At 30.7% G+C, this 13,465-nt stretch overlaps 1 protein-coding gene across 1 annotated transcript in view; it reads right to left on the bottom strand.

Annotated features, from left to right (window-relative positions):
* Window positions 1-13,126, bottom strand: part of LOC111089418 (mesoderm induction early response protein 1-like) — a 17,717-nt gene extending 4,591 nt beyond the window's left edge. The window contains exons 1-2 of the mRNA XM_022401879.1: window positions 13,006-13,126; window positions 6,425-6,552 (exon numbers count right to left, since the gene is read on the bottom strand). Coding sequence (XP_022257587.1) covers window positions 6,425-6,552; window positions 13,006-13,095 — 218 coding nt within the window. The 5' untranslated portion in view covers window positions 13,096-13,126. The remainder of the gene's footprint in view (window positions 1-6,424; window positions 6,553-13,005) is intronic.
* Between the last annotated feature and the right edge of the window lie 339 nt (window positions 13,127-13,465).

Genomic DNA, 13,465 nt, shown 5'->3' with positions numbered 1-13,465 from the left:
AGTGAAATTGATTATTCTGGAACACAACGTAATAGAATACGTCATTTGATAAATGAAAACCTTGACTTTCTACTGGTTATAAGTAATATATAATTAAACGTAAGAGAGAACTATTAACAAATCTGAAAGAGAGGATGTGACAGGTGGGTGTGGCAAGAGGGGTCTGATTTTCTATTTGATAGCTCTGTAACCAAACAAAATTGAAGGCTATAAAAATTATGGTTTGTCTGAGCAATGTAAATTACTCACTATAAAAATCTTCATTGTATTGAAACAAGAAAGTCAACCCACAAAAACAGAGCTACTTATATATCAATTCCTACTTGTTTTTACAAAATTTAAATTTTGTTATTATATATCAGGGGACAAAATAGTTTGTGGACTTGATTAGCAGAAACTGCTGATGAATATTAAATTTGATTAGCAATTAGCAACTATTACTTAGCATCCTTTTAACATGGCAATTAAATCCAGCACTAAAAGTTTTATCTCTTTGTAAAGACATCCACTGATGAAAATAAGATGAATGGTATGTTTTTATTCTAATAACACTTCTACTCAGCTTCAAACCCTAATATTTAATTGTGCCATACATGGCATTTCATGAACAAAACAGTTCTTGGTATATAAAGTAAAACTTAAACTACAAGAAATATCAAACACTTCATCTGACTGTAGCTTTTTCCCCCCAAAAAACTTTGTCTTCAAAATAAGGGTGCGTCTTATATTCCGAAAAATACGGTATACAAATCTATTGTAAATGCTAAGTTTAATGAAACTAAGCAAGAAATCTGTAAACAAATCAAACAAGAAAGGGAATTCCAAATACATAATATTTATTTGTAAACACCTAATGATTATAATGCCTTCACTCCAAGTTAATAAATGTTCCTTCAATATTTATTTTTCCTTTTAAATTTATACAAGTTCATACATTTACAATTAGTAATTTTTCAAATATTTAACAGCAAACTGTACTATTTAAAACCACTGATTAATGGTGTACACTACGTAAGGATGGCAGGGGGACAAAATGGTTTGGTAGATTTGTGTTTGGCAGTTTCTGCTAATCAATATTGAATTTGATTAGCAATTAACAAATATTGCTTATCATCTTTTCATCATATTAATGCAACTAAATCCAGCACAAAAAGTCTTAACTCTTTGTAAAAACATCCACTAATGGTAAATGGTATGTTTTTATTCTAATAACACTTTTATTCAGCTTCAAACTTTGTTATTTAATTGTACCATACATGGCATTTCATGAACAAAATAGTTCCTGGTATATAGAGTAAAACTTCAAAACTGCAAGAAATACTAAACACCTCAGCTGTCACAAAATAATGCAACAATCGATTAACCAGAGAAAGAAGTGACTTGAAGATACTGCAACTGAACAAGGTTGCCACAAATTGTTTTCAAATTAGTCTAGTTTATTTTTTTTTGTGAGACCTCATCACTCTCTTCACAACATGGTCTCCTTGGCTTTTTGAAGAAAAAAAATATCTAGTGATTTTTCATCAGTAATTACCCCTCTCACCACAGGCATCCTTTACTGCACATGTCATGAGGTTTTCAGTGAGTTACATTCAAAATTTATTTAAAGTACTTTTTTCTTCATGTTATAACAATTAGTATAGCATAAAATTGTAGCTAATAATCCATATTTTAATAGCATAAAAGTTTTAAGTTCTTAATTTTATAAGCCAATATTTAAAAAAAAAGCCTGAATCAAGACACACATTAGTGATAGAGATTTTCCACTTTCTGTAGCTTGTATTATGTTAATTCAAACTATCACATATTTTCAGTGGATGTGCTTTACTGGATTTTTACTTCCCATAACATATTTCAAGACAATCCATTAAGAAATACAGGAGATATAACATATCCAATTTTGATTGAATTTTTTTCTGTTTTTTTTTTCTTCGCACCAAAACTACGGAATTTACTTGATAGAAAAGCATACTTAACTTTTATGGATTTTTTCGAATTTGGTACACTGATAGATCTTTTCAATCTACAATTAGGTGTCTCATTTGGTCTAAATAAAAATTCACATGTACAAAGTTATTTAACAAAAAACACTCAAACTTGACCAGCATTTTTGCACACACCTACACAAAAAGTAAAAGTGGACCATTTTTAGGTTTTTGTCACTCTGATTAAAGATGATTGATTTAGAGCAGCAAAACTGTAGGGTGAAAGACATGCAGGTACACGAGTACTGGTTAGGCCAAGCAAATTAGATTAGCAGTACCCAGTTCAAGTTTTCAAAATAATCATACGGGTGGATAGTTATTGATTATTAATTGCCAATTTTTAAGCACAAATTTACTAAATTTTATGAAATTCTTATAATTAAAAAGTGTTTAGCATCATGTGATTGTCAGAAACTACTTCTTAGTAGTATGTATAGTAATGTAAGTATATGGGTGTGTTGGGCTATAGATTCTTCTACAGTAGGTGTCTGTGACTTATTGGCAATAAAATCAACAATAATTGAACAGCATGCACTCTACTTGTTTTTAAAATAATATATATATTCAAAACAAGTTAATCGTATGTACAAAAATTCTTTACACTATGGAGATCATAGTTGTATCTTAAGCACTATATTATACAGTTCTCTTCTCGTTGTCAAAAGTCCACTTAATCCTATTCAATTGCTTAGAATTCAGTTGACAAGCCAAACTATTTTTCTCTATTTTTATCATATTAATATCCATGTATAATACACTTACACTGTTGCATGAGTTACCGCAGTTGTATCCTGAACTTCCAATAATCGTCTGCTCTTCGTACTTCCAATAATCGTCTATTTTTTTGTCAAAGTCCAAACAGGCAGTTTCAATTAGTTTACAACACGCTTTAACAAGAAAAATGTTTCTCCTTATCTCATTCAATCTGTTAATCTCACTCTTATCATATCAACCATTAGGCCATTCACTCCCTTGATGGTTAATTTATGTTTTCTAACTTTTCTCTGACCGAACTTCTCTTTCACATAACTTTACTTTTACACTGTTTCTGCTCATCTGGTTGTAGCTATTTATACATCTATCACTTAGGCCTTCTAGAAATATCCATAGCCTCAAGATCAATAGATTTCAAACACAACGTTCGATAGCCTCAACATCAATGAATTACAATCATAAAATAATTAATAATACTACCTACACTAAACAGTCTTTTATATCTGACAGTGATATTAGCTTAAGCAATTAGCATAAATAATGATGCTTGATATGGCTGTACCAAGTGCATGCAGGTGAGGACAAAAACTGTTAACCTAGATTCCATGGTGTTACTATAAAGAAATTTACTAACACTGTTTTAGATAGGTAAAACTAACACCATATATTTTAAAGAATCTGGTTGGTTCTGTAATGTATAGGTCTGTTCCAAATAATAAGGTTGTGATCCTAAAGCTAATATTGGTTACTATCAAGTGTCACTTTCTTATTTGGTGCATGGTGACAAAAAGTCATGATATCAAATCAAAAACACCTGAGGTGTGAAAAAAGGTATGGCCAGAAAAAGGATTGAGTATGAGACTTAAAGAAATGAAATCAAAATTGGTGGCCAAACTGTTATAGCATAGCACTGATAATAATTTTAGAGCAAATATTCATTCATTACTTTGCTAGGCCACGTATTTTGTTTTACTCACCATCATGCTCCAAGTTGAACAAAAAACCCAGCCTGGCTAACTAATGAACAAATATTTGCTGTCAAATTCTTATCAATGATATAAGTGTAGCTACCAGTTAGGCTGCCAATTTTGATTTCATTACTTTAAGCCGTATGCTCAATCTTTTTCACACCTAAAGTGTCATTGATTAGATTTCCCCTAGTGTGAGAAATGTGACATTTTTCTCAAGGCATCTCCCCTTCTTCAGTTTATTTACCACCCTTCCAAGAAGTACAAAATTTATTGTAAATTACTCATTATATTATTGTCATCACTCAGGCAAAGTAATTTTCATAGGCTTCAATTTTGTTTCATTTACAGCCGTCAAATAGAAAATCTGAACCCTCTTACCACACCCCACCTGACACATTCTCAATAGCTATCTCTTATGTTTAATACTATATTATTTATAATGCATAAAACGCCAAGATTTTCATTTATCAAATGATGTATTGTATTACGTTACTTTTTGTACAGAAATATGCTATTTCTCTTTCAATATAAGCTTCATTCTCACAGAAAACACATTAAGTAGCTTGGATGAATTTATAATGGCTCTTGTAGCATAGTTAGAAAGCCAGATTAATTGTGACAGTTATGGGACATTGTCTGCTTTTTCCACATTATTATTCAATGTTCTTTGGTTCATTATTTGATTAATTAACATTATTTGGTGCAGTAGTACCATTAGTATAAAAATGTAGGGTTAAGTTAAGGCTCAGGTAAGTACTTTATTTCTTGTTTTTCATGTGTATTATTTATCTATTATTATAAAAGTAACTAAAATGTAAAAATAGGAAACTCTTTAGGTTAGTTACAGTTAGATTAGGTAAAATAAATAATAATAATAATATAATAAAAATTTTTCACAAGGCACATTTTTGCGAAGAGCTCGGATTAATTCATGGGTAATGTAAGTTGATAACATAACATGAACTCCACATTCCCCAAGTGATTTACAACTTATAATAGCATGAACAGTAGTTAGACATGGTTCAAAAGGCAATAAAACAATAAAACTTAAGTACAAATACATATATATATACAGTTATGAGTTTAAAGCAACTTAGTATAAACAAATGTAGTTACAATTTGAAGTCATTTTGGAAAGAAAAAAAAGGTAATTTAGATTCATTTCCTTTTTTTTTGTGTAATAGAGTTAGAGTAGATAAAATAACTGATAAAATATAAAGTTTTACTAAAAACAACCTTTGAAATGTATTTAGGAAGTTTTAGAGGTTACAAAAATGACATTTGAGATGAAAAGTATTTTTAATCTTAACATGAAAATCACTCTGCACTCAGACTGGTAAAAAAAAAGATTCAATACATTCACGAACACATCTTTATCAAAAATACTTCCTTAAGAAACTGATTTTTTATGTACAAATGACATCTAACGTTTACTAAAAGTTTGCCAAATTTTGTGAACATACACATACTGTATTAAAAGTTATAGTATTAAAACTATATACAAGTAAAGATGGTCACATGGTCGGTTCATGGGACCAAGCCCATATTGAGAGAATTCGTAACTAGCTAAATGTAGTCTAGTCTAGTTGGCTATACCGCAGGCATCCACTGGGTGCATTTCAAATGAACAGACTACTACAAAGTTTGGCAGCATTTTCTGAGAAATGAATATCAGCTTTGTTATATCACACTGAAATGTTATAGAACTTTCACTGTGTTGTGGGAGGTCTTGAAGACAACATACAAGAGAAAGGAATAATTTGCAACTGGGGTTGTCTTGATTCACGAATTGCGATACAAACACAAATATTTTGTGCTCTGAATGGGACCGGTTAAAACTGGCAGCCTGTACATTGCTCATGATAGGCCAGGAAGTTGGCAAAATTCACCCAAAAGGATAGAGACAAAAAGCTCTTCACTAATCAAATAAAAGCTGCCTCTAAAGTTCAGCTAACCTTCCTTGAAGTATAGAAAATGGGCCACAAAAACATTGATTTTCTACTTCTTATACATCAGCTGTAACTCATAAACCACAATGTGCCTATAACCAGCCTGCACACCAAAGCACTTTACTATTCCCTAAGATGTTCCTTTTCATACCTAGAGTAGCAGGTGACCCACAATAGGTAGTTACGACCCAAAGTACTAATCACGGTCCCTCATTATGTGCATTATACGGAAGTAGATAATCTACCATGCATTCCTTGCGCACCACACAGTATCCTGGTTATGACTTACTTTACTTCAAGAAGTAATGTATATACATTATATTATGGCTCCCTGTAGAACAGAACTGAATAAATTGGTGCCTTCCACCTAAAAGTTAAAGCCCCACAGGAAGCCAAGACTTTGACTCGTAAAAAGTGCAGAAACTAGTAACCAAAACTTTTATTCAAAAATAGTTGGGATGAAAAAAAGTTCAGAAATTAGAATGCATTTAGGATGGGAGGAAAATCTGCATTTTCACCACCTAATGTTTATATGCATCAACTCTATGAATGGAGTATACTAGTGGTGGAATGCAGGAATTGGTAATACAGGTTTTCCTCGCATTCCAAATGCTCTCTAATTTTAGAATAAAATATTTAGTTACTAGTATCTTTGTTCAGTTAAATAAAATATTAATCCTCTTTGCAAAGCAGAAAGGGTTCCTTAACAGATAAAACTTTTCTAGAACAAAAAGCCCGAGATAATACAAAACAATCTTATTAGTATTCAAAAATAAAACTTTGGTACTATATGAAATTTACTTACGTTGTCCCTGGATGAAGTGCGTACTTCTTCTTTTCAAGGCGATTTTTACTAGCAAAAACATCATGCCGTTCTGTTTTCTTCCAAAAATAGTAAAACTGAACTAATTCCCCAACAGAACGTGTTCTTACCTGCAGTAACAACAAGATAAAAATTACCAAACACAGTCCAATAAAGTTGCTTCTATTTATTAGTGCCAGATCATGAAAGGAATGTTTAATGATTCACTGTTGCTTCAGAAAATTTTTCATGTTAATTGGCTAATGGAAGGAACTATTTAACATCTGACATGAATTATCAATAACAATCTAAAAAACTTTCTATCCTATTTCATACCACAATTTCAAAAAAATAACTAAATTACAGTAAAAATATTGTCTTCTAAGAAAACAATATCACTCCTTCAAGGTTGTACGAGTTACATTAATTCTAAATTGGTATGAACATAAAACTTTCTACTTCCACATAATTCCTGGAGGTCATGTCAAGGTATATAATTTCTAAAATATACATAAATTCATTTAAGGGAAGCAAAGGGTCATAACTGGATTATTTTGTATTATTATTTCTGTTAAATAAAACATTAAGGTGTTTTCTTTAAGATTTTTTTTTTTCTGTGAAGATGTTTATGCAATTTTGTCATTTTGTATTTATAAATAAATTGTTATGCTATTTTATTACTAGACTGTGATTGATAATGAGAATAATAAAGTCTACTTAAAAAACTTGACAAAATGTTAATGTTTAACCTAAAGCTTTACAGTTATTCAAATTCACTTTAAATTTACATATCACAATGCTCATACCACATTCTAACTGTAATATGCATGTGTATAATTAATACCAATCATTAATTCACTATCTCTACTGTTACATTATTATTCATGATCACCAAAACACAGAGAGTATCACATATAGAAAGCATGGGCTCGGTCCCTGGGACCAACCTCGTAACCACTTTGTGTTTGTTATAGTTTTCATGCTATAAATTTTATATTAATAAGTGCATGTTAACAAAATTTGACATTAAACATTACAATGCTTTCATACACAAAATATCATTTTTTTTTTTATCAAGTCTTAAGGTTTGTAAAGCAACGTTTTTCTCATGCCTTTTTTTCTTTTCACATGTTGCCTATCCAACATGCAAAGTAATTTTCAAATTTCACATGTGAAATCTTTATAATGTCTAGATAGTTATCAAACATTTCTTACAAATAAAAACTTTATATTCTATCTGTTATTTTCACTAACAAATCTCTGTACGGGTTGGGTAGATTTGACCGATCTTCTAACCACCATAAAAATTAGGAAATAAATATAAATTATGCTTCTTTTGTTCTAGAATGACAACAAATTATAAAAACGAAAACATAAACATTTAGACTAAATATCTTAAATCTCCTTACTGACATAAATTCATGAAATAGTATTCAATGAAATTTTGAATGAGAGTCAACAAACTCGATAACATGGCCTTTAACCCATGACCCATCTGGAAAGGGTTAATAAGAGGCAGTATAAATAAACAGTCTACCACATTCAACCTCTATTCCCAAGCCTCACATGTGGCAGAAAAAAAAAGAAGGTAAAAACAAAGAGCAGATTCAGGTCTTCAAGTCCAAAATGTTCCATACCTAAATCTATCATTTATTGTTCATAACCACTTCTGAGTAGGTGAGTTCTCTCAATGAAGCAAAATTATAAAACAAATCTATTATAGCCAGATCACTGTTGATGATAAGCAAAACTTATCATCAAAGTTGGTATTCTAAACCTCATAACTATCACATACTTAAATGAACTATGAAACTTAAAAGCCCAAGTAAAAAATTATTACTGTTGGAAGAGTGAAAAAAAGGTTTCCTTTCTAAATTTTAAAAACTTGCTTAAACACCCACCCAGCTCATCTTACTATTAAAAGAGCATGTTTAACTGAACATAAAACTTAAAACCCTCATTGCTACCACATATGGCAGATACGGTGTGGTTGACATACTTGTTTCTTTACTTTCAATCCACGTTCTTAGAATTAAATAACCATGTATTTTAGCTAACACACGTTCCTTACAAACGATAACCTTCACATATGGCAGATACGGTGTGGTTGACATACTTGTTTCTTTACTTTCACTCTACGTTCTTAGAATTAAATAACCATGTATTTTAGCTAACACACGTTCCTTACAAACGATAACCTTCACATATGACTTGGGGAAAAACAGGCATGATAATATTTGAAAGAATTTATATTTGAATAAAAATATTTATTTTAATCATTTGTTTTGAATTTTGCGCAAAGCTACACGAGGGCTATCTGCGCTAGCTGTCCCTAATTTAGCAGTGTAAGACTAGAGGGAAGGCAGCTAGTCATCACCACCCACCGCCAACTCTTGGGCTACTTTTTTACCAATGAATAGTGGGATTGACCATCACATTATAACACCCTCACGGCTGAAAGGGCGAGCATGTTTGGTGTGACAGGGATTCGAACCCTCGACCCACAAACTGCGAGACGAGCTCCCTAACCACTTAGCCATGCCGGGCCTATCTTTATCGTAATAATTTTTAATAGTTTTATATAAAGCTTTTAAAATAATTTTTTAATTTAAGTATCATTTTATGATACTAAATAATATATAGTTAAAAAAACTAGCAGCTCATAATGTTGAAACCATTATGCTTAAGATCTACTACTAAAAGTGCAACATTAAAAAATAAAATATTCTAATTTACAGCAAAAATTTAACTAACTGGGAAATGATAATATTTTTGGAAAAAAGATGAAATATTACTATTATATGAAGGAAGTCCATAAATAAAGAAATTTTTCAACATTTGTTTCATAAATATTTACTTCAACTAAACCATTCCATATTTCAAAATTTAAATCTTAGTAATGTTACAAGTATTTTTATATCTAAAACAGAATTGTTTTTAAAATAGAGATAATTCAATTACACCACGTCGGTAGAGGTATTAGCCATGTCAAAGTTATCTACTGTAACTAGCATGTGTTAGCTAAAACACTTGGGTATTTAAATTCATTCATCTAAGTTAGTACATATTGACCAACATAATGATCAGCAAGACCGTATGAGTGAGATTTTTTTATTGCTATATTTCTTGGATTTGGAGGGAAAATTCCATTTGACATTAATAACTTTAAATTTAAACATCTTCTATTTATGTTTTTTATATAGGAAGCATGTGACCATTATGGGGGAAGGAATGCCAACTTCAAAAGATAAATATTGCTTATTATCCCTAGCTGTGTGTTTAAGCTTCCCTTCATTTTATACTTTTATTTTATTCACATGAAATCATCAGAAAAAGGTTAAAGCTAATAGTTGGTTTATATCCTAGTTTTTGTATTTAGTTGTATTGTCTTAAAATAACATCAAAGGAAATAAAAAGGTGGTTTTATGCCTTCTTTTCATGTTAAAACTTACACAACTGTTGTGTAAACTTCACACAAATAATAAAGCTTTTTCAAATTAACAGCACAATTAACAGTTTTGGTGCTGGTCTATATTGCAATAAAACAATTAACTTTTTTAAATAACATACTTAACAAATCAGAATTTCTAAGAATATGCAAACTTTTCTTACAAGTTTCAAAGTAAACAAAGTAGCTAACATAAACATTTGTATGCTTAGTCAACACTTTGTTACCCAGCACTATGTATACATATACGTCCCATATGAAACCTAACACAACTTGGTTACACTTCGTTTTGACGAAATGTATGTGTTACAGCATTGCTTCACCCAGCAACAGACATTTTAAAAACATTTATTTATTAAAACATTCAAAAATGAAAAGCAGATTTCTTTGATAAGTGAAAAGGCCAATAACTGTGGATTAAAAGTTGAACTGGCTTGCAATAGAGTGTTATGTAAAACATGTTGAAATATTACATAAGTATTTCTTGCCAAGGCTAGGTCAGCTCAGTTTATGATGACTTCATATTACATTACTGACTTCCTTTAAAACTAATAGTCTCAACAATAACTTTGCAGCCATTCCTTGCTCTTGACTTTAGTCATTCATACATACATTGTAGTATGTTAAATATTTGTATTTGGCATTATGTAGGATGCAATAGTTATTGAAGTGAATAGCTAAGCAGGCTTATCTATCCTTTAGCAAAAAAAAGACTACGACTTTGTAAGTCTATTAATGTTCCAAAGTCCAAGACTAGAAAAACTTCTGTTAATGTTGTTTACACAATTCTTGACAACTTATTAAAGTTTTCAGAAGATTGAAAACTTGCCACTGGTAAAACCAGGTAAAAGGACTTATATTTGTAATCACAACAACAGTCAACTTTGGTTCGGTGAACTAGACAAGTGAGACTGTTACCAATTCAATACATTTTGAATGATAAAAACACACACAGATAAAAAAACACGCATCTCATTCATGCAATATAAAATATACAAGACAAACCACTAGTATAATTTGTTGCACAACAACAGAAGAAATTAATATATCTATGAATGATATATATGATTTTGGTATATGTGTGTACATCACATACACAGTACTGGAAATAATTAGAGAAACAGCCTTGATTCTTTAACCAAATTTTTATATTTTCTCAATTCCACAGTCATCAAAATTCAATTCACCACTGGTATAGATTTCCCTGAAAGTTACACTGATGATTGATAATGACGATATACATTCTACCTTATTTCATAAACCAATTAAAAGAAACCTATTTTTCTTCACTTTAACTCCCATCACCCAAGAAGCTTCCATGAAAGGTGCAATTATTAGAGAAATTAAAAGAATCTACTGGAATTGCAGTGATAAAACACTACATGCTGCGAACTAAAATATAGTATATTTGGAAAATGGTTTTCTTTCTTCTTACTTTCTCTGTTTCTTCATAATAAAAGTGTGATATTAATTTTTTAATCATAGTCCTTGAAAATCTGTTTGATCATATGTGCTTTGTGAAAACCAGAATAACCCTAAAGAAGAACACATTGACTCTCTTTACAAACTACAACATGACAGTTGCAGGTTATTTTCTAACTAATCATGGCCAAGTACATCCTACCATGAATCGACCCTTCTCTGTAAAATTCCTTATCAAAACTACCAATTACACTGACAGGAGATTTAAAGAAGCTTTTCTCATCCAATATCTATGACTACAGATGAACAGAGGACAAATTATGGTACTTATAATTATTATTACTTTTTTATCTTAGCTTTTCTTATTCCAATCATTAATACAAACTTTTGGTTACTGTGGACAACAAGTTATATTGTCACCAATATAATTTTTCAAAAAAAGTTTTAATGCTTATAAAATCAAATGCATGCTATAGAATCAATTAGAATTTATTATTTAAATCGAGTAAAGCTTTGTACTGTCAGTTTTCTGTTTTAGCAAAATGCTCCTGAAGAAGCTGTAAAGCAAAATATTGAATGTTCTATAAAACACTTAGAAAAAACATTGGTGTTATAAGGTCATTAATTACTAGAATTATAATGTATTTTACACTCCAATATGCATTACAGAAATCAAATAATAAATGATAATTTGTTCACTGCCAGGGAAAAGAATGGTATCACGACTGATGTACGAAAACCCACAGTGTGAAGGATACTGGGTGACAAATACAAGTATGGGCTGCAACTCAGCCAATGGTGTTAGAAATCTCAACAAAATTGATGGCACCCCAACTGCTGACAAATACAAGTGTGGGCTGCATCTCAGCCAATGGTGTTAGAAATCTAAACAAAATTGATGGCACCCCAACTGCTGACATTTCTTCAGGAGCAAAAGCTTTTCAGCATATATTCATTTTCCAGTAAGACAATGATCTCAAGCATGCAGAAAGTATAATGAAATGATAACTGGAAGGAAAAAAAAAGAAGATAACGGAACACACACAACCATGGTTTGTCTTGCACTACGTCCCACTATGAAAATTATAAAAACTGTATGGGCTTATATTGAAGATGAAAAAGATTGTTTTTGTTTGTAATTAAGCACAAAGCTACACAATGGGCTATCTGTGTTCTGCCCACCACGAGTATCGAAACTCGGATTCTAGCGTTGTAAGTCCGCAGACATACCGCTGTGCCACTGGGGGGGCAATGAAAAGATCAAATGGCAAGTAACTTGCCTGAACTGTAGGGGTAATATAGGGCAGTTGGAAAATTTTTTTACAAACATATACTGACAAACTTATAAAAACAAGATGTACTGCTCTGTTTAAAATAAATACAAAATACAAGTGTATTATACAACATATTTGCTTTGCTTTTGTATTTTCTATAGAAATTACTGTACTAATAATAAGTGGACCATTTTAGTTGCAATTATTTCTTATTTGTGAATCCTGTATGTGTATCACTAAGACTTTCATAATTATTCCCGATACTATAAATGTTTTAATATATCTAAAAAATAATGATCTTACTTTTCATAAACTTTTATCCTGAAATTTTAGTTTGCTAACAGACCGAATTTTAAGCCAATTCCCATAGTAATTTTATATTTCATAAAAGTCACTAAATTTTAAAAATTATTTTTTTGAAGAAAAACATCAATGTTTACCTTGTTTTGTTGTATTAAATGGAAGTCTTTCCCATAGGTCCGTAGTCCATTTTCAAAGCTGCGACATTCTTCTTCAGACCATAAGCTCATAGTGTCTGAAAATTTTAAAAAATTATCCTAGTCTGCACATTAAAACATATTGAGTGGAATACAAATTTTTTTATTTTACATATACAAACACGGATACCTAATGTTATACTGTTATGTCAAATTTTTAATATTTTCAGTTTTTTCTTTAGTACTTTGAGAGGATTTCATTTCAAACTTATTTTTTCATTTGAATTAACTGTATTTAGATTGGCTGTTTAAATCTTCCATACATCTTAAAAACTTTATTTGAAAAATATTAATTCACGAAATAAATATACATGAAAATTCTAAAATACAGTATCAGAATTATGAACTTAGTGTAATATCTTTTCATACATACAAAAGATCGGGTTTTTAAGCTGTATCAATT

Source organism: Limulus polyphemus, unplaced genomic scaffold (genome assembly GCF_000517525.1).
Source record: "Limulus polyphemus unplaced genomic scaffold, Limulus_polyphemus-2.1.2 Scaffold6176, whole genome shotgun sequence".
NCBI classification, from domain to species: Eukaryota; Metazoa; Arthropoda; class Merostomata; order Xiphosura; family Limulidae; genus Limulus; species Limulus polyphemus.
The sequence above is the reverse complement of the archived record's forward strand: the minus strand, read 5'-3'. Positions and strand labels throughout refer to the sequence as shown.